The following is a 22,649-nucleotide window of genomic DNA, read 5'->3' on the forward strand; positions in this document are numbered from 1 at the left end:
TTCCCATCATGCATTTCCTCTATTTGTTAGATTACTGTTAATCCGGTCTCTCTCTCTCTCTCTCTGAGGTAACACTGAACACTTAGTAACACCCCTCCCTCCCTCCCTGCTAACTGGAACTTCATCAAATTCAACAACAAGCTCATTGATGAATCTGTAACTGAAGTTGCCTCGACTTGAGTGAGCCGATCCTTAAGCCTCGCATTCAAACCACAACAGTGACTCAGCCTTTTGACTTCCTTGTTGATTACAGCTGATGGACTCAGTTTTATAGGAAGTGAAGTTTTGTATTACAACTTATGGAAATAAGACATACTGCACATTGCATTAATAAATGTTAATATGTGGACGTGTTGATCAGAAATGTTACTCTGCTGTGCAACAAGACAGATTTAGCTTTTTTGCATTTTTTTGGTATTCTTTCCAAAAAATATATTCATTATTCTGTGTTTGTGCTTCTTACCAGATCTATATATTATTAATTTACAAAGCAGCATATACTGAACTCAAAGGTGTTTTGATGAATCTACAAATAAAGTCATGTGAATATGGTTTGATGTATCCGTATTTATGAATAACATCATTTCACATTTTCTGTGTGCCGGGTCAGTGTTGTCCTCAGAGCAAACAATGCCATCCATCAGCTGACCTTTGCATCTCTGCCCCCCCTCCTCTCCTCCAGTTGTCCAATCAACCCGCCCTAATCTGTTACAACAGGGGCCCATCTGGACCGTATTACAGTAATCCTTGTGATGTAATCCCAAAGCAGCGTTGCTTCCTCTCCAGTGAGAGACGCACAATCCTCTACCTGAACACAGACGGAGGGATTTTCTCACTCCTCCTCCTCCCCCTCTTCTTCTACTACTGTTCCCCCTCTGAGTGTTACATCACAAAGGAAATGAAGGAACAAGACACCGAGTGTTGGGCTGTGAGAAAGTATAAAACAGTTTGTTTGTGTTCTTGCTTCTGTCTAAATAAACTCCCTTCAGGTTGTGAAACAGTCACAGGAAGTGTGGGGTGCACTGCTCGCACACACCGTCGTTACACAGCGAGAGATGGTGTGTCATGTCTCCGTGTGCGGTTAGTAATGGGGTACGTGTTTACATTGTTTCCTTTCTTGCAGTCTTGCATGTTCGGTTCGTAGCTACTTGTATCTGCTCGTAAATCCCCAGACGTCCTACAATCAAACCAACCAATGAACAGCGTCGGAGAGAGGGAGGTGTGTGTTCTTCCATCACAAGACGTCTGCTCGCATGATCGCCCAGCAGGTGCTGTGCAACATGTGGTTCACCGGCAAGATGTCGACATCAACCACACGGCGAAGTACAGATAGAAGTACGTGACTGCTCTGTTTGTTAAACGTAAATTGTTGTTAATTTAATTAGCTTGAGTTCTTTTATGGAAACTTTGTTTGCAACACCTTTACTTTGTCGGGTGTCATGTTTTAATTGTTTAAGAGTTTAAAACTACATTCCATTTAACGGTGTGTGTGTGTGTGTGTGTGTGTGTGTGTGTGAATACACAGCCGAAACCAGGGGTCCTCAATCCAATCATCATGTCAAAATGTATTGATTATATATGTTAAACAATAAAAATAAAAAAAATGAAAGGAGCATCAAACACTGATGTAATTAGTTCCTCTTCAATCACTACTGAAACCTACACAATAATATGATGCAAGCCAATGTCCGAAATCTGAAAAATTCCAGAAAACACCGATGCGGACACTTTATGTGTTGCCTAAAGCACCGCTATTTCCCTTCTTGCTCCTGCCTCTCTGTGTCCCTCCGAGCCGGTTGGATTAAAGCTTTCACTCTTTATCTCACTCTACATTTGTGTGCACGTCTGTCTTTCCATATGCTCTGCTGAATAAAACTCTGCTTAGCAGCACGCAGTAAGCCATGACAACTGTAGCTCTACAACGGCTGCTTTTGTTCTCAAACGTTGGAACTTCATGTTAAAATGAAACAACAGAATATAACGATAATAATCTCAGCGAGAGGTCGTTCCATAATGTGTTGACATTATGTAACCAACAGAGGAATGTCATAATCTGCCCGTCCTTTACCGACTCTGTGTGTGTGTGTGTGTGTGTGTGTGTGTGTGTGTTTAAAGAGAGGGTGAAAGTAAGTAAGGGGGTTGGCTGCTGGTGGTGGTAGCAGCTGTGAAACCTTTTTAAAACAGATTTACAAAGTATGTTCAGTTCAGCAGAACAGTATGCGGAGTCAATGTGTGCATATGTGTGTGTGTGTGTGTGTGTGTGTGTGTCCCCTGCTGAGATTTTGTGGTCAGCTCAGGACTTCGGCGTGTTCATGACACACTGCGAGAATTCGCCTGCGATACTTTTCTACGAACAACAGCATGGTGCAGTGACGCACATTAATAAACAGTAACTCTTCATTCATCATAAATTCATAATCAATCGCTCAGATTCCTTCACTCTTCAGTGAATTAATCAAAACATACCTTCAACGACAATGTGGAGGCAGACAAATAACTGTTGCAGTGACTCATGTTGCCCACAACGTATTCGTCATTAAAAAAAAAAAAAAGGTAGAAAGGCTTCGCAAGGTTGAAATCTGAAAGAAACGAGCCCCACCTCTGCAGAGATGCGTCTGTTCCCTCTGTTCCGCAGACAGACACCCGTGGGCGACTGCACCTCATCCGAGGAGGTCCCCGACGCCTGGTCGCTCTCCCCGTCAGACCCCATCTTCAGGTTCTCGTGGACGATATCTGGAGTGGAGAAAGACAGAAAGTTAGGCTGAGAGGTGGAGTTTGACGGATGAAGCAGGTCTGTGGAAACACCGGCTGATGACTTCAACAGGAAAGAAAAACAACTCTCTCGACACTTTTATGAGCGCCTCTGTTCTCATAAATCTTCTGGCCGTGTCAGGTGTGTGTATATGTGAAGAGATACACAAGAAGTACATTAGGTTTAATAAGTTTGACTGATAGATTTAATTTATTTCATTGCCACGGGGCCTTACAAGACAAATCCATACATCATGATCACCCTGTAATCTTCCCACGCCTAAACAAACTCCTGCTTCATTGATATAAAGCACATTCCTCCAAGCTTCATGTTTATATTAGGGAGTGTTGTGAATATTTTAAATATTGTATCTGGGTTAGGAATCCAAGCTGTTGGTTTGCTGGAAGTGTCCAAAGTAAGTATTTATAGGCTCATTCTTTAACAAATGGCTTATTGTGAGTCTGAATGCAACACTGGAGCGATTTTACGGATATTTATGTGTGTGTGTGTGTCTGCAACATATGCCTCAAGCTGTGGTTTGTTTGAGCACATAATATATCTGTGTGTGCGTGTAGCCTCAGCTGACTCTGTAGAAATACAAAAACAATCTAGCTACTGTTGCAACTTCTGAACAGATTCCACCTCTTGAAACTAAATAAAGGGTCACAAAAAAGGCAAATGTTAAATGTGATCACAGCCTTGTGTGTGTGTGTGTGTGTGTCTCTCACCGAGACGACTGCCGTTGCGAGGCATCACCATGAGAGAGCCCGGGCCTCCTCCGATGACGCTCGGGGGCCGTCGCAGCGGCGGCTTTTTAAATGAGCCCGTGTACTGGTGCAGGAAGGAGTGCACACTGTGGGCCGACGGAGGACGACCATTCCTCACGATCGGCTCTGTGGAAGGAGAAACAACATTTGTTTTTAATTATACCGGAAAAAAATGTCTGAGCAGGAATGTGAGCCCGCCTGTGACGGTATTAATGCTACTGGTAACAGAAACACTGAATCCCTTTAAAACATTTTAGAAATGAACTTCTCAATGATATTTGGAAGACAAGTTCTAACAGACTAAAAGCTTTCTGAAGCTCTAACTATACATTACTGGTTACTTAGCATAATCACCGTTACATAAGAGGTTTCAACTCGTATTCTACTGATGATTAGATGTGCATGTAATATCAGTTAATTGCTGTGACGAAGTGAGATAGTCAAATGCACGCTGAACAAATATTATTCCACATGAAGCATGTTTCCACAAATGGACTTGAACAAGAACACTGAATTCTCGTCTTCACGGGTTTAAAAGAGAGAAACAGAAGAAAACAGCCAACATCCAAGAAAAACTGAGATGATAAAAGCAAAGGACTGATGAAAGAAACAGAATCACTGTTACCATAGACACCAGATTACACAGTAGATTGAGTACTGTATACTGTTTAAGGTATTGCAATGTGTTACATATGCATGAGAATTTGTGATATTGTCAGTTTTAGCACACCTGAAAACAACCTAAAAGCTTAAACATAACAGTACTTGTCTTGGCGATACAAATAAAACAACCAGTGGGATTTGGTGCAGTTTAATGTGCTTTGATTTTTCCAGAATATCCCATTGAAACAAGGGTTACTTCATAGCAGTTACAATGTGGTCTGTTCTCTCGTCCAGTGTGACCTGCATACTGTAAATAGCCAATATGAGAAGTAGAGTGAGAAACTCTAGTGGGTAAACAAAACGTCTTCAGTCAGCAGCAGTGGATTTCTTTTGCTGGAGGGTCTAAAACTGCCATTACAGCGGAGCATTTGTCTAAATGCAAGAATGGAGCCGACAGAGGTGAACGAATTATTATGAATAAAGAAGGACCAACTGAAACACCGACTGTGGATGAGGGGAGAATGTGGAGCCAGAGAAGCTGTTTCACAGGCAGACGGACGTGTATTTTAATGGATGGATTAGCCAAAAGACATTGCAGATTATTTAAAATTAAATTTACTATGTGACAATATATGCTGTGGCATATGATTTTTATGTTTTTCATTGAGAGTTAGAATTACAAAGCCAACACTAAGGTTTTGTTTTCGTCACAGTATTCTTGCTGGCCTCGATGTGTAATTGTTTTGTGTTGTATAACTGATGACTGACTGTCCACTTCACTGAGACGTCACAGCGACCCTTCCCACACCTGATCAGATAAATGCACCGCTGACTGGGCCGTCAACCATCGGCGACTGTTCTGTCACATTTATCAGGAAATAAGACATGTAGTTGCAGAGTCATGACTCATTTTGTATCAACAATACCTAATAATAAATACTGAAGATTTAAAAGCTTTGGAGGAAGCAATCCACGTCATCATCTAAACCCAGACACAAACCCAAAACACAGACCCCGTGTAACGTCCAGGCCCTGATGCCACCCCTCTCTTATCTCTCTGCAGCTGCTGGCCTGAGTTAGAAGTGTGACATAATCAGATCAGAACCACAACGCTTTCCCCAATCACAGAGTTCAGATCGCATCTCATCTGGCTACCCCGTTCTGTCTCCTCTCTACCCCCTATTTACTGTTACACAGGCAGGCAGGCAGGCAGGCAGGCAGGCAGGCAGGCAGGCAGGCAGGCAGGCACACACACACACACACACACACACACACACACACACACACACACACACACACACACACACACACACACACACACACACACACACACACACACACACACACACACACACACACACACACACACACACACACACACACACACACACACACACACACACACACACACACACACAATTTTGTGTCCCCACTCACAAAGCACAGAAACACTCGGGCCAAACCCGGTGTTAATCACTATACAAAAAGCTCTTTGCAAAGCCCTGTTAGTTCTCAGAGGGGAGGGGGGGGGGGGGGGGGGCTGGACTTGGACGATCTGATTAATTGAAGAAGGTGAAAAAAAAAAAACGTCCCAATTGGACAAAAGACAACAGAAAACCGAGGACAGGACTGAAAGAGGACCTCTGGGTGGCCAAAAGAGAGGAAGAAGAGTTGAAAGAATGCATCGAGATGCATGGCCGGTTTCACCAAGTCATCCAAGTTGCCGTGGCAATGTCATGGAAACTCTAGAATGTTTCCAGATCCTGAGCGCCATGGCAACGGACGTGGTAGTACACCGAGTCGTGCTCCCTCCCCTCACTCCCTCGCCCCCTCGCTTCCTGTAGACTTTCTGAATATCAGCGGAGATAAGCCGCGGTGCGACGATGCTTTTATTGTGAGGCCTTTAAGGCCGCAGCCTTCAGCAGCATCCAGATGAACGACGTGAGGAACTACAGTATCTACGACTGTGGAACAGAGTGCCTCTACAGTCACATAAATAAAGAGTTATTGCTGTAAATGTCACATTGTTTTCTGTATATAGTCAATGTTTAAGTGACATTTCCAAGGCTTCGACTCACTTAAAAGCTTATAGGGATAGTTTGGATTGTGTCGGGTAGAGTGAGGTACTGATCCATAGTCCATGTTGTTTTAAAGGGTGAGTTCAGATTCACCAAAGTCACACAACAACAGAAACTAACCAACAACAACACAATCTAACCGACAACACTAACTAACCAACAACAACACTAACTAACCAACAACAACACTAACTAACTAACCAACAACACTAACTAACCAACCAACAACAACACTAACTAACCAACAACACTAACTAACCAACCAACAACACTAACTAACCAACAACAACACAAACTAACCAACAACAACACTAACTAACCAACAACCACACTAACTAACCAACAACCACACAAACTAACTAACCAACAACCACACAAACTAACTAACCAACAACAACACTAACTAACTAACCAACAACAACACTAACTAACCAACAACACGAACTAACTAACCAATAACAACACTAACTAACTAACCAACAACAACACAAACTAACCAACAACACAAACTAACTAACCAACAACAACACTAACTAACTAACCAACAACACTAACTAACTAACCAACAACAACAACACTAACTAACCAACAACCACACAAACAAATTAACCAATCGAGGTAGCGGTAGACAAGCAGCTCTCGTGTTCTCCGGACTGTTTTTAAATCAGAGAGCACAGATAACGGCTTCAGTTCCCCGTCGGAAAGGGAAAAGTGAAATATTCTAGATAAAGCATAAACTTAAACTGATAGATTATTTTAGATCATTGCTTTACTCCCGTCTGTTTCCCCAAACTGTGCGCGTGCAGACCTCCATCTACTGGAGGTTATACAGTTAAGAACCTCATACAACCATCTTCAAAAAAAACAAAAAATCCCGTTAAGGACAAAAGTAAACGACTCCCAAGTGGCATTTCAGTAAGAAATATCCAATCCTTGAGCTAAATACTCTGTCGGAGTATCACGAACTGCAACTGATGCGTAGATTAGACTTTGCAGAAACCTGATCTAAGCATATATATCTGAACGTATAGAGCGGTTTAACTCAGTCGGCTTTCAGATTCTGATAAGTGTTAGATAATAATTGGATTTGGCTTTGGATGAAAGTGCGATATAAATGTAGTCCATTAAAAAAGAGCAACTAAACCCTATTTCAGACATGCACTTCATTACGTAAACGTGTTTGAATAAACCTCTGAGGCATGACGATGAGCTTGGTTTCTGATGGTTATGGTTAGACTACAGTGTCCCTTGTTTGATGGAGAGAAAAAAAGTTATTAAACTGCAGTAAATGTTTTAAAATCCTTCACTGATGCAACCTGTCTGTCTTTCATATAATGTTACACCTCACCACTGCTCTCCAGCAGCACCAACGCTCCTGTAATGGAACCAAGAGCCACAATAATCCAAAATAACCATCTTTACGTAACAAAACGTAGTTGTGGATGATACATATGCAATCCTCTATCATTATATATGTTATTTAATATAGAAATACCAATAAATACTCTTGTCGTCGGTGTGGAAGTTCTTCAGCCTTCAGAGTGAAGAAGACATAAAGCTCACTAAAGTGCAACATACTGCACTTCATTTCCAGTTGGATTGTATTCGTCCGTTAACCTGCAAGTACTTCTATTTAGAGATTTGTTTAAGTGATGGAAGGTCCTGTAAATTGGTGCAGTTTTGGAGAAAATGTTACATAAATGTTTGTGCACGCTGTCAATGATGGTGCTGAGAGTAGCATCTCTACTATACATCGCCATATTATTAAACCCTATATGAATGCCAAAAACAAAAAATACTTGGAGATAAATGAAGCCAGCAATATGACAGATACCATGTGTGAAAAGGGCTTATGGTGCAGAGCGTTGGCTCATGGTTGTTCGATAGAAAGAAAAGACAAAAGTAATGGTCATAACATACATAACCCCACAACTGTTTCATTATCTTGTGTTACTATGTTGAAGAGCATTGAGAGAAATGTATAAATCAATATAAAAATACGTCCGATACATCGACTCAATATCATATAAAGTGTCGCATCAACGTTGACAGACTGCTCCTGAACCTCACCGCTGTCCTTCAGGCCGTTCTCCTCGATGGTCATCTGCTCGGCCAGCTCAGACAGCGACTCGTCGATGGTGTGGCTGCCTCGTAACGTCTGCGAGAGACGCCGCTTGAACCGCTTCATCTTCTCCATGGAGCTCTCGGGAAGGGGAGGCCTGAGGACGACAAATAAAACAATACATATTTGAGCGGTGGTTGTAACCCTACACAATGATATGAACAGATACAGCTTGTTTTTGTTTTGTTTCTTACAGAAGACTACTCTACCACCACTATCTGTGAGCTGTATGGTTGTCGCAGGCCTTGACATTTTACAGACAAAACTGTAAACTGCCTTTAATTGAAAAGAATACACCTCGTCCGCCTGCAGCATTGTTTCACAATCCCACATCGAGAGTCAAACTGAAATCCAGGACGTCGTTGAATCACCAACGACACGGACGAATCGGCACTCGGGCGTTAATTATGACTCAGCTCATTCGGGCACATTGCTTTACATTCCTCCTCCTGGGAAAACATGACAAGTTGGTGAGAGATTCTTACGGGTGAGTTTAGAGTACGGTGGCCCGGCTTACCGGACTGTAAAAGCAAATCCTAAACCAGGGGGATTTGCTCCTGAATGGAGCCGGACTAGCCTGGGCCGCATCGAGTCCACATCACACATTCCAGCTGCATTTACTGTGTACATGAGAGTAACTGACTGTGAGAGCTAGAGACAGTATATGTGTGTGTGTGTGTGTGTGTGTGTGTGTGTGTGTGTGTGTGTGTGTGTATGTGTGTGAGAGAATCCCTGAGAAGAGGAACAAAGGAGTTCAAATGAAGACATCAAGATATTTAGGAATGTTTGGCAGATTACAGGCAGCCTCTCCCCGTGACCTACATGTAGAGATCGTGACTCCACTACTGCTGCAGATACAGACATGTGTCTGTCTGTCTGTGACGGCGATGAGTAAATCCAGACATGAGCACATATGAGTGGTAGTGGAAGCCCTCAGGGCTCGCTGCCCGTCAGCTTTTCCCTCGTGTCTTCCAGATATCGCTCATAACCTGATCTCTGTCGTAACGTTGTACTTACACGGCCAGAGCCAAGTAACGACAACAAGGTGGTGAATCAGATTACGGCTGAAACTAAAGCTGCAGTCTAAATGTTGATGCTTTGAACCGTCAGTTGAAAGGTTAGGCTCTTTCTTGAAACAATACTCTTTGTTATTCAATTTACAACAATATGAAACAAAGAATTTCTAGTCTTTGTGCCCGATAAACAACGTAAACGATTAACAGATTGTTGTTGATTATTACGGTGGAGATTGGGAGAAGCATTAGCCCAAACTAACAAATCAGATTTGACTTAAAAACAAGTCAAAGTGGTGAACAAGTCCAAAAACCTGGCGACGGTGGCAGCAAAGCAGTGTAGCAAACATGGCGCCTTGATGAAAAACCTTGAGAAGATAAAGATGAGTCAGCAGCTTCATGGCCAATTTCTCACCCCGACAAACTGTAAGTTAGAGGTTTAAAAACGTTTGTACGTATGGAGCTTTAGGAGGCAGAGAGTCGGCCGCCATTCCCTCCACACAGCAGCAACCAGCTGAACTGGGCTCAAGGCCAAAGCAAACTGGGACAGTGCAAAGACAAAATATTACTGGAGATCATGAGCATTTAAAGGAAACTTCTTCTATCTTCTGATAGCAGTGAGGTAGACCGAATACCTAAAAATCATGCACCATGACGGTAGATCCAGGGGCGTCCTGTTGTTTAGGACGAGTACTTGCTTCCTGTTTCGATTCTGGCCAGCAATCACAACATCAAAGTTTAATTTTGGCATATAGAGCAAACCTACCGGGTCATACGCACAAGGGATGGAGCACTCTTCTTCACTACAGCCTGTTTGTTTTTTAAATACGGACTGGTCAGAATATATATTTTACGTAATCATCTCGTCTTGCACTACGTTCATACACACTTGCCCTTCTGTGCTCTCAGTCAAGCAACAATCAATCTAATTATTCCAGGATCCGCGGCAGAGCGTCAACTCGAGTGTCATAACGGCTTCACATCAGTCCGCCTCGTGACGCGTCAGCTCCAGCGTGAACAAGCGGCCCGTCGTCTCCCCGACAGCCCACTGCGTTACCCGCTCTGCTGCTGCAGCGTCGAGCTCAGCCTGCAACATGTGCGCTGCATAGAATAAGTGCGCTCATCATACCGAGGCAGAAGAATGTAATGAACCACTAAAGAAGGGTGCCCTGGAAGAGACAACAGGGACTGTTTCCTGTCTTTTTTCCCCAAATTAGGCGCATTTCATTCAACTGGTTTGGAGCAGATACACTAGGCTGGAAGAAGTCAGCGCAGGATCTACGTATTTCACGCTATTTCGTGGACTTTTCATAAATTTATAGGAGTAATAGAAAAAAAAGAAAAAGGCAAACAAAATCAGTGTGTGTTTACAATCATCGGGATAAACTCAAGGATTATCTGGCACCAAAATTGGGATAAATTCACAGGACATTCCCTGTTGTGTTTGTGTTTTTTGGCAGTAAATCTGTCTTCAGTTTCCATGGTGATATGCAGAATCCCTTCTGAATTTATGAATGTAGAAGACGGAGCACATCAACATCCCATAAATAACCGGGGTTTGACCTACTATCCTGTGCAGACTGTGGATACAAATCACTTTCTGAGTGTTCAATGGAAAGTTAATGGAGCAGTAGGGAGGAGGAAAAGAGAAGGGGGGGGGGGGTCCTACTGTGCACCCCCCATCCGCTGGCCCACGTTCCTGCTGTGGGATCGAGTGCCGAGCTTTGGACATGATCCCTGTTGCGAGCCTTATTCCTGCTCCCCTAAGTAGGCCGGTCTGAGGTCTGAGCTCCAGATCTGCTGGGAGGTGGCCAGGGAGCAGGGGGGAGGAGGGGGGAGCGGGGGTCCGAGGTCCGCGATTGTGGATTTGTTACCACAGCAACCCGATTGCTTTTTCCATGTTGAAAATGCAGAGCACGACAGGAGACTGCATGCATGCTGATTTTGCGTCTCCCCCCATCTCACAACCTGTAGCAACCCCCCCATCTCACAACCTGTAGCAACCCCCCCTCCTCCAGACTACGTCAGCTTTTTCATTCCCTAAACCATCAACACCCAACGCTACACAGCACTCGCCTCACTGACAAACCTCCTGCTGTATGTTTAAATTGCATTTTCCACCTCCGGTGTTCCTGGCAGTTCAGTCGGCGAGAGGTAGCAGCGAGGTGGGGAAGCAGGAGCGAGGAGGAGCAGTATGGGTGCTGCAGTGGTGACAATACACACATGCTTCATATGGATTCTGTCCTTTTTCCCCCCTGCAGCCGCGAGCAGACGGCGACTACTAAAGGGGTAAAGAGTTCCTGCTGTGAGAAACAACCCCCCAATCCCCCACGACAGCCCTGTACAGCCAGACTAATGCTCCACAATCACCGCAGAAGAAGTCTGTGCAATTGTCCCAGTTCTGCTGTAGATGAACCAATCGCATCACAGCCACCATCCCCTTCCTGCTTGTCTGGGCCACCCACAAGAAACAGGAAAAGAAAGGTCGCAACCTCTCCATGACCCCCCCGCAGGGTTCAGTAAACCACCTCACGTCGCCGCCGTCAGGACGACGGGGGTCCTAGAACACGTCTGCCTCTCCTCCCCGGACTGCTTGGCACACAGAAGACGACAAAGAACAAGCGTGACTGTTGGCGTGATTCACAGGGTGAGCTCAGCCTTTTGCTTTTTTCTAAAGAGCAGCCTTTTCTCATCCTGGCCAAGACAATGAGGACATGAGTGAAGGAGCTGGCTCCATCATGGGAGCCTAACATAAAGGCTGCATTGTGCACAGTAAAAATAAAATAGAGACGCAGGAGGTAGTTTGTGTGCTGCGTGGTGCTGAGCTGAGCATGACAACCAGGCAGGCATGCTTCCCCCCCCCCACGCACTGCAGCAGGTGAGCATATAATGAAACAGTGAGATGCGTCTGAACTTAACCAAAGACCACGCACATGGAAAAGGGTCTCATCAAGTTGTCATCTTTTCTTTGCTCTTTTCCATCCTTAATGACATGCACACTCCTTCTCCCCCCACCCTCCTTTCATACTTGTCACACGTGTCACCTGTGTGTCTACAGGGCTAGTTGGTGCAGATAGACAGGTCTGTGCTGCTGTGTCAGTGTGTGTGTGTGTGTGTGTGTGTGTGTGAGATACAACAGAAGTCTGAGCCTAGAGCCAGTGGCCGAAGGACGAGGCCAGACCTGACCAGTGACGCACACGGGCACAGATCTTCACAGACAAGATTCAACACTAGCTGATTAACATTGCTGCTGTGGTGACGGCGGCGGCTTGAGTGACAGGTCTGCTCCTCTCTAAGCCTTCTGCTGTGGCCCAACGCTGCAGACAGACAGTCGATGAGCAAGTTCAACATTGCGAGTTCGTAGCTGCAGTTAAAGAGTTTTGTAGACGAACGGGTCAAAAATTGCTTTTCAATTTTCTTGATTAATTTCCCTTCATAAATATGTCCCGAATAACTACGGCTTTTACAATGAAACATATCATTCACCTGTAAGCGATACATCTAAAGCACCACTAACACGTCACATGATAACACCGTTTATGAATGGGATGAAGGGGCTGCATGAATTGTGACAGATAAGCCTCGCGGACCCGGCTGAGATCAACAGATAGCGCCTGGTAGGCGGCAGACTTGTGTGTCACTCACATGTAAAACAGTTCTTTAAAAACATCCATCAAAAGTGTTGTGGTTGGAAATCCTTTGTGGATAAAAAAAAACGAGGATTTTAGATGTTATTATTTCTTAATATGTATTTAAATATATTGACAGCCTTCATTGAGTCTAGATAAAAGGATGATTATCACTGACTCATTACGGAGATAATGGCCCAGGCGTGGACTCATCTCATCTGAGTGAAGTCACCTGGCGGCCGTTTGTGAGCGGAGCATTAGCATCAGAGAGAGCGACGATTAGCCCCCCCCCCGCTCGTCTGCGCTCATCGATGCAGCGGAGATTCTTGATAACCTTTTAACCTTTCATGGCTGTTCAAAGGCAACAACAGGCCAAGCTGCTATCTAACCGAGGGCAGACGGGAGTGAGAGGTTATCAGAATATCAGCTTCACAATCAAACTGCAAACACAGACGGCTCTCAGCAGCCTTTGTAGTCACTTCAGACAGACAGCATGCCAGACACAGGGAAGACCCTGCAGAAAGTTAAGGTGGTGTCTATTGTTTTGTCTGTGTCTTCAAAAAAACACAAGATTTTTTATTTGTGTGGTTGAAAAGCTACACCAAGTATGTTGGTGACAAATCGATCGACTTATTGACTAATTGAGCTCTAAATAGCTTTAACTTGAGACATTTCATAAAGATATGAAACAGAGCCAATAGTCACACTTTAGTGCTTTAAACCAGCAAATTTTGGGGATTTGAGCTTGAAGAATGATCATCAAAACCGTTGTTGATTCATTATTTGTCGTCTAATCTTTTATGGATCGTCCACCTTTGAATAAAAATAAATGATTGTGGAAAAACTTGTTTCGATCGCGCTCCTTTTTCTTTCCCGCTTGTTAGTGGTGAGAAACTCACAAAGCTTTGAAATAAATGGAAAATTGATATCGTCATTGAGAAGCAAATTACTTTACGCCAAACATTGGCCAACCTTCTCAATCCCAGATTAGAAAGACCTACTGAGCCACGGTAGAGTCGGCCTAATTAAAAGAACAAACACATGGATTTAACGTGGCCTATTATTAAACCAGTGAGAACTTAATTATGAACAACTCGGCACATCTCAAATATGTGCAGCTATGCTGGCTGCAATAACGTCGGTTTGGACAGTATGTATGTGTGTGTGTGTGTGTCTGCTTCCAAATAAAGACCAGACAAGTGTTCAAATAGCTCCCGCAAATCCCGCCAAGAGGGACGGAGAAAAAAGGCAATATTTGTCCCACACCTGTTCCAGACATTCAGATGACGACCCAGATATGTGGAGTGAGGTATTACATGAGAACTCCATCAAACAGGTTCTCATCCAGCTGGCTCAGTGGGGTCTTTACTTCCACCACACACTCCCAAGATTCAGTCTGACAGAGAGAATCTGGGAGTGGAGGGCGGCCAAACTTGCCAGCAGCAGCATTTGTCTTGTGGTGCAACTGCATGCGAGGGGCCCCTGAGGGGCCAGAGTTCTTGTTTAATGCAGCAAAGAAAAGAGGAAGAGTTTGTATTCATGGCTATCTATAGACAGGAGTGGTGCCTGTGACATAGCAGCTGCTCCCCAGAGAGCGGTGACACATTAACCTTCAGCCAGCTGCCTTGGCCTGCCGCTAAAAACACGCTCGGAACTCACATTCGAATCAGCAAAAACAGATTAAAAATCGCCCATAAAGTCTATGAAGTTTGGTTTGAAATCCTTCCGCGTATAATTAGATGTTCAAAAAGTAGAGAATGAATCTCTGGCAAAAACACATCTATTAATGTGTATGCTCTCTCACACACACACACACACACACACACACACACATATACTGGACCATCATTTGATCTGCACTGGGACTCCAGGGATCAGCAGCGCATGGCTACAGCTGTTTCACAGCAGCTCGGGTTGCACTGCCACCACCATCCCCAAAGGCCTTCACCAAGGGAACGAGACCACGTCAGACCAACACACACACACACACACACACACACACACACACACACACACACACACGTACACCGGCCCTCCTGCAGGTACCAGGCTCAACACCAGGTATTTTAAGCACACACACAAATCGACACACCTCCTAAAAGCTTCTGAATGATGCACATCTCTCAAGGAAGCTCAGCAGCTTGTGGCTGTCAAACTGAAAGCTGGTCACAGGAAATTAGAGAAAGTGCCTCGACAGCGCTTTCATGAAGTAAAACAATGTAAACTGTAGAGTGACGGGTAGGACGGCTGGGTATGTTTTGGCACTGACCACCATGTTTCCATAGCACAGTATCAAAAGCATTAAAGGCTTTATTTTATCGCTTTATTTTATACATGTATAATTTAAGTCTCGTTTTCTTTCTTGATCTTCTGTTCTGTACGTACTTAAAGCCTAATTTGAAACTACTGTTACATGTTATTTGTCTGAAAAAAACAATAAATAAAGAAAAAAGCACCAAAAGCTTTTCACTGAATGCTTGTTTTTTTATCAGGGGGTTTGTGGTTTAAGTCATATTTTTGACTATATATATATATATATATATATATATATATATATATATATATATATATATATATATATATTAAGCAAAGTACTTTTTCAGCTGCTGTAGAAAAACACTGATCATCCTCAAAATAAGGTATTTAAAATATATTTTTTCAACTTATATTTGATATAAATAGTATGCAGTGTGATGATTCAATATCACCAATTACTGACAATGAGCAGAAGAATCAAATCACAATGATACGATGTTATCTAACCACAGCTGAAACGATTAGCTGATAAATCTATTAGTCGACCAACAGAAAATAACCTGAACGTGCTTTGATTATCGTGCAAGTAATGTTCTTCAGTAGAACTGGTTCTAACTTCTGAAATGTGAACATTTGAGAAGTTTTAGACTTTCTGTTTTACATTTACCCTACATGAGTCAGTAGACAACACAACAACAATAAACATGTAACCACAGAGGCTCCTGGGTGTATTCACACCAGATGAACTTCCAATGAGCACAACAATGATGTCTTCCTTTTGGACATCCTGCCCCCCCTCACACACACACACACACAGTTCACCGCCACACCGGTTAGGAAGAAGACACAGGAACAGGGTTTCATTGAAAGCTGAGATTCCTGGAGTCCTTCTCGAACTACAGGCTCCTGTCTGCTGATCCTTCACACAAACAGCTGAGACGGCTTAAAGCTGTTAATACCGACTGTGTGTGTGAGATCAGAGGCTGCTACAGTTTTGCACGATGCTTCATAAATAGTTTGAGGAAGAATAAAGATCAGTCCACCTGTAAAATGTGGGTCAGTGAATGTTTTAGTGGCAACTATGCAGGACGACACATGCAGAGCAGCGAGCACAGACAAGCAAAACCTCGTTCAATTTAGTGACAACTAACCAGTCTGCGTTTAAACAACAAAGCTGACACTAATGTTTGAACCGTGAGGGCAGACATGATGGAGCATTAACCACTCTGGACGTACTTCACCATTCTTTTAAGCTGCGTGGAGCTCACCTCGCAGTTTGTTTTCGTTAAACGCGGCCATTCACCTGTGAGTGGGACAAAGTGAATAGAGCTCACACGACAATACCGGCTGCATTCACGCCGCAGGGCTGTGAAGTGAACATAGTTAAAGCCCGGTTTAGTGTCAACGCAGTGCGGTGGGAATGTGTCTCGTGCCCCTTAACCGGCGGTTCAATTCCCAGAAACTACACCGACATAATGTGAGTTACTCTCACCAGAAACGATGAACGTTGCTCCGACCGGAGTCCCCGACCTCGGAGCTTCTTCTCAGGCCGGATGCCGTCTTTCCCTCCGAGCCTGAAAAAAAATAAAAAGAACTGCTTCTTCTTCTTCTTCTTCTTTGGGGTTTCGGTGTGGAGGTACTTTCTGTCGCTTATATCCGCGGTGCTGTGACGTTCAGCATCATGGCTTTAAAGTTTCACTCCCAGTAGAAAATAGGAAGCGCTGTTGTCGTTTTTTTCGACCATGGCAGTGTGAGAGACGATGGTTGATCGGAGTGTGTCCTCTCTGCCTGCTGACGCTGCCTGCCTGCCGCCACACAGCCGTGTCATCGAAAGTGTCAGCGGGGAAACAGCGTCGCCTAATGGTTGGTGCTGGTAACTGCAGATAGATTGTCAGAGTGGCCCCACCGCGGCCCCTAGTGGAGGAAACGTTGCACTACATCCACAAAGAAGCAACACCACCACCATTATATAAATACTCTGTCTCAAGTAAAAAGACAAGCATTCACAACTTCATTCAAGGAAAAGTACCATCAATGATGTGAAGTAACTGCACTCAAGTACAATTCTGTGTACTTATGCTACTTTACGTCAATTTTCTGCTACTTTAAACTTTTACACCACTACACTTCAGTTGCTATATTATAATATACGTTATTTTGAAATGGTCCATTCTGCATTATATTTGCTAACAAGTTTTCGATGACAGTTGTCTCCAAAAATATAAACACGTTTAACTAACAAACAGACAAACAAAACAGGATAAACAAAAAAACAATGTAACCTTTTGCCTGAATTCAAAACTCACATGCTGTTGAATTTAACAGCTGTTGAGTTCGCTTACCCGAACAAACTTCAAACACATATTCTGAAACCTTCTCTCCAATTTCTTCTCACTTCCCTCAGCAACAATCCCTCCACCTTGGATTGCCCCACAAAAACACTTTAAACATTCAGTCTTTTCTGGGGCACTGACAGAATTCAGGTGGGAGAAAAAATAAAACTGAAGCAAACAGAAGGTTGCATACTTTCCGGCAGGACTTTATGCAAGAAGCAGAGAGAGCAGGCTTGTTGAGGGGCCTCTTTCAGCTGCATCTGCAAAGGAGACATTTGGCAAGAAAAACACTTTTTTTTCCCAGAAACGTCAACGTGTTTTTGTTGTCTGTCATCCATTTTCTCTCGTAACTGTGGGTATTAACTGGGTAAGAGGTGCATATTCAGCCTGTAGTGTAATTTCTATAGTGAGGCCTATAAGTTTCCCCCTCTGAGACTAAAGAAACAAGCCTTCACAGGTTCATGAAACTTAGAAAAATAAGTGGTTAAAGGAGCAAAATTAATTTATCAAGTCAAAATGAAATCCTCAGCAGCTTCCTGTCACTTGGAAACCCTCCCTGCTGTTATGGATTCAGCCTCTCATCAGATCTCCACCCTCCCTCTCCTCTGACAAGCACTCAATATTGCGCCAGGCTCCCACCCCACCTCTCACATACTCACCACTTCCACATTACTCGTATCTCTCAACAAATTCAGACCCAGAGCTGAAGATGTCCTGGACATATGCAACCCTCCTGGCTCTCCTCACTGTGCTTCTGGCACTTTCCTGTGAGTCTGATGCAGGATCATTTATGTGATGGTTTCTGTTTTCTGTGTGCATGGAGTATTTTAAATATCGAGCCCTCACATTTTGTCCTATAGGGTCTCCAGAGGCAGAGTCTGCAGCTGTGCCCAGCAGCACAGGCAGCGCTAAAGACCCACAAGGTGAGGAGCTGCATCAGCTGCTTCTCTTCTTCTTCATCCCCTCTGTTTATCCCTTCATGCTGTAAGCTGAACCTCCACCTGCTCCCCACTGCAGGTCCGCTGAAGAAGATCTTCATGAAGGAGTCAGACGCCTCAAACTTCTTCAGAAGACGCACCAGACGGGGTGCAAAGTCTCGGGATGAGATTAACGGTGAGTTCACTCACTGGGTTTGTTTGTGGCAGTTTGAACTGAGGTCTGGTCCGCTGAGGGTGTTGTGTGTTTGTGGTAATTGTTGGCATCTGTGTCGTATTGCACAGGACATTTTCTTCACTGTAATGCCACGATGGAAGTCGTCACGTTGCATCCAAACTGGTGATAACGCTGTGTAGGATTCTTTGGTTTGCACACAGTCAAGAGCTTTTCCTTCACACCTGTCTTTAAAACTGTACAATGTGCAAAAACTTTGCAATTGTAACCTGTTAAAAAAATGAAACAAATTCTGCTAAAGAGCTCAGATAAATCCAGCAAACGTTTACATACTTTCCTAGAAATTAGTGTAATTCTCTGTAAACAAGATATAGGAGAGAGCAGACTCCTCCACTAGCATCAACAATATTTGATTCTAAAAAAAATATTTTATTTGATTTAATTGATGTGAATGAGACATTTTCTGCCTCTTAGAAAAATACATCCCTTGTAAAGAAAAAAATTATGCTAGTATGTCCGACATTGACAAAACAAAGCACTAATCATACAAACAACGTTTGTTAAGCATGAATACAGTGTGAAATAAAGAGAAAATACTCTCCAATGCCTTTTTATCCTGCGCATAAAGAAACACTGTATTGTAATCATCGAAATGACATATTTCTCTCTCTTGCTTCAAGAAAATGTCATTTTTGCCACTAAGACAGATGAAATATATATATATTTTAGTTTTTTGTAGTTTGAATGAACAGTGAGTGGACGACCATCTGAATGTTTTTATGACAGCCAGCAGCTGGTAACTGTTTTGTGACCCTGGCCTGACCAGAGACAACCTCAGACCTGTCTGGTCACACAGCAGCCCTGCCTCCCCTGCTGGATGCTGCAGAAGGACCTACAGGGCAGCATGGAGCTCACACACACACACACACTCACCGCACGAGTAAATCAGTGAATATTCTCCTTGAAAGTGTTGTGAAAGTTCACATACTGTACACTGTTTGACATTCTCGAGCGATTCAACGGCACTGTTATGTACAGTTCTGCCAACAGGAAGGTGAGAGCACACACTGAGACCGCTGCTCTGATAGAGTTGTGTAACATGCCGTGAGGTCTCTGTGTGTAACAACAAGACACTTTGTGCTGTTAAAAGCTGGGATAAAGTGAACACAAAGCCGTAAACACAATGAACAGACTGAGATGGACTGAGAGTGAGTGGGTGAGCGGGTTGGCTCACTGTTGAATGTGGAATGTGCCGACACACAGGCAGAAAGAGGTCAGAGAAAAACCAAAGTAAAAACAGTGAGACAAATAAACTGTGCTCACTTTGAAGAGCCTCTCCTGCTGCATAATGACATGAAAGCACAACAATTTGCTGGCAGGCGGGTGAAATTTGCAAAGGAAAATATTTGATGAAATGTATTCAGATGGTGGATACAGTGAATTTTTGAAGCACATTATTGACATGAAAACGTAGACACCAGACTCTAAACGCTGCTCTTATGTGAGAGTTGGTGAGCCATGAGAAGCACGTCTGCTGCGGTGAGTCAGGCGAAGATAATGATGGAAGATTTACGCTGCTGTGCAAAGTTATAAAACAGTATGTTGTTGCCCTCAGATGTCTTCATCTGCAGGTCATCGGTAAATCATTAAAACATTAAAACTCCGGTTTAAAACATTAAACTTTGTTTTTGTTACACAAATGTTACTTGAGTTCCAGCTCCGACTGCAGGCATCGACTTGTGCTGGGAATCCAGTTAAAAGGCCAAAGGTTGCGACCTGACTTTGGAAAGGTTAGCATGGAGCTCCCAAACCTCTCTTATCTCAGCTAATGGCTCTTTCTGATGTTACTGCAGTCCATGTGGGAGTTTCACTGACAATAACGCGACAGATGAGTATTTCAATGGGCTCTGGTCGCCTTCATATGTCCAGACCTGCTGGTCGGAGGTCACATTCAGTTCACTTCTCTGTGTCTATATTAGTACTTGGAAGCAGATCCAAAGTGGAACCCGTCCTCACTTAAGAGACTGTCGTGTTGCAAAACACCCACTTGATTTGTCAAAGAGTGCTTGTGAGTTTTGTAGAAAGATGGACCTTTGTGGGTATTTTTGGATCTGAAAAATAGACATTACTCATTAGACTTCTTTCGTGACTTTGGGGTCCAGGTTTTTGTGTTTTTGAGTGTCGTCCTTGGTAACCATCAGCTCCTGTGATTCACAGCTTCACCACAAATACCGGGTTTATGAAGTTCACAAATATCAGCTTTTGTTCAGATACAGTGATTCATTTCTGTGGTAGGTTGTAGTTTTCAGACGTCAAACAGTTATTGTGTTGAGTGTATGTGTCTGATGTTCAGTCCGCTTCATCATCAAATCCTCCTCATATTACTATGACAAAAGAACTACTGAGTCGAAGATGTTTATCCTTTTACACTCAGTTAATGCATCCTCATCCTCCTCCTCTGTGCTTGCAGCTGAGCAGAGGCAGATTCTGGCTGCAGATGAGCGGAGGAGAGAGTTCCACGAGCAGAAGAGGAACGAATTTGAGAACTACGCTGAAGAGGAGAATGATGGTAATACCCGATGTAGCTGAGAGGGATGATTTCATTCACTCCACCAAGCTCATTCATCCACTAAAAATCCTCTAAATCTTCCCAGAACAAGACGAGAGGTCCAGAGAGAGCACCGAGCAGTGGAGGGAGTATCACTACGACGGGATGCATCCTCCTCAGTAGTACGACCGTCAGTCCATCTGAGGCCGAGGGCAGTGAGGGAGGAGAGAGGTGATGCTGTGAACGTTTAAAGAAACATCTTTAACTACACAATGAGGCCTTTCTCCTCTGACCGTGACACTTATATAGTAGAGATGTCAGCTATGAGACTTTTAGCTTGTTTTTCACCCTTGTGTTGTTGACATTGGCTTTTATTTCCTCACTGCTGTATGTGTAAGTAACAGTAATAGCAATAATTGCAAACATTTTCCAATTTCTTTCACCTTTTTCTCTTTTCTATTGAACTTTTGAATTAAAACACAATATTTAGTGTATATATATATATATATATATAGTAAATGCCTTTCTCTTTGCAACAAACTGGGTTTGCACATTTAACGAAGGTGACACAGTACAGAAATGGCCAGTAAACATTGTCATTATTCATAAGGGATGTCTTATATGTAATGGGTTAGGGGAAAACAAATATAAATGTCCTTCATTTAGGGCTGTACTTCAGGATTATTTTCATTAGCGATTAATCAATCGAATACTTTTAAAATGAATCGATTCATTTGATCTATAAAATGTCAGAAAACAGTGGGGAAATGAGATCATCCCAAAAACAGAAGCTGTGAGATTGTTTGATTTGTCCAACCAACAGCCAAAAAACAATTATAGTCAATTTAATATTATAGTGGACTGAGAAGAATTTGAACAATTGGAGGATTTGCTTAAAAAATATAAAGTAATTCACAGACAAAGAATTGAACAGCATGCTGTCCTGAATAGTTACTCATGCTTAGGATCATTTAGAGCCCCTAAAGAAAAACACATCTGTTAGAACAAACTGTGATATAAGTCCAATAACAGAAATCCAAATAGACTTGTTCAGGATTATGGAGGCGTAGTGCTGCATAAAGAGTTCTGTCAACACCAATTATAATTATAGAGCAGATGCAAATCTGTTGTATTTAACAGCTGCGGTCTCTTAAACCCTGAACAGAAGTAACGCAGAATTCTCTGTAGCAGACGTGCCATCAGTTCAACATCATGTTTACAAGCAATTCTCAAAAAATGAGTAAAGTCATTAAGTATCAAGTCGATAAAACAATATGAAGTATGTTGATGTGAAGGAGGGCCTGGGTTAAATAGATGTGCAATGATTTATATGCTACCATTAGAAGTGTGAATCTACTGTTTTTACCATATATTTACTCACTTGTGATGAAATTAAGTCTTTTAACATAATGAATCTGTATTTTTATTGTAATAAATG

At 43.1% G+C, this 22,649-nt stretch overlaps 2 protein-coding genes across 5 annotated transcripts in view; one reads left to right on the forward strand and one right to left on the reverse strand.

Moving 5' to 3' along the window:
• Window positions 1-17,018, reverse strand: part of LOC142947628 (cyclin-dependent kinase 17-like) — a 26,081-nt gene extending 9,063 nt beyond the window's left edge. Inside the window, exons 1-4 of one of the 4 annotated variants that reach the window (XM_076089328.1) lie at window positions 16,713-17,018; window positions 8,271-8,419; window positions 3,481-3,645; window positions 2,600-2,733 (exon numbers count right to left, since the gene is read on the reverse strand). In XM_076089328.1, the coding sequence (XP_075945443.1) occupies window positions 2,600-2,733; window positions 3,481-3,645; window positions 8,271-8,397 (426 nt within the window). In that variant the 5' untranslated portion in view covers window positions 8,398-8,419; window positions 16,713-17,018. Of the gene's footprint in view, window positions 1-2,599; window positions 2,734-3,480; window positions 3,646-8,270; window positions 8,420-16,456; window positions 16,519-16,712 lie in introns of those variants that run through there. The other 3 variants (XM_076089327.1, XM_076089326.1, XM_076089329.1) reach the window with 3 other exon arrangements.
• A 1,244-nt stretch (window positions 17,019-18,262) lies between these two features.
• Window positions 18,263-21,394, forward strand: ucmab (upper zone of growth plate and cartilage matrix associated b). The gene is made up of 5 exons (XM_076088727.1): window positions 18,263-18,320; window positions 18,414-18,476; window positions 18,571-18,666; window positions 21,134-21,232; window positions 21,318-21,394. Exons 1-5 carry the CDS (start codon window positions 18,263-18,265, stop codon window positions 21,392-21,394), a joined length of 393 nt encoding a protein of 130 aa, XP_075944842.1.
• Window positions 21,395-22,649: the final 1,255 nt, after the last annotated feature.

The sequence above is a fragment of the Anarhichas minor genome, unplaced genomic scaffold (genome assembly GCF_050575085.1).
Source record: "Anarhichas minor isolate MPS153535 unplaced genomic scaffold, ASM5057508v1 ptg000011l, whole genome shotgun sequence".
NCBI lineage: Eukaryota > Metazoa > Chordata > Actinopteri > Perciformes > Anarhichadidae > Anarhichas > Anarhichas minor.

Excerpts from the sequence above, each read along its gene's own strand:
- ucmab (XM_076088727.1), top strand. The coding sequence starts at position 18,263 with ATGTCCTGGACATATGCAACCCTCCTGGCTCTCCTCACTGTGCTTCTG. Across the intron at positions 18,667-21,133 it reads GTCTCGGGATGAGATTAACG|CTGAGCAGAGGCAGATTCTG; the intron begins GTGAGTTCACTC and ends CTGTGCTTGCAG. Across the intron at positions 21,233-21,317 it reads CGCTGAAGAGGAGAATGATG|AACAAGACGAGAGGTCCAGA; the intron begins GTAATACCCGAT and ends AAATCTTCCCAG.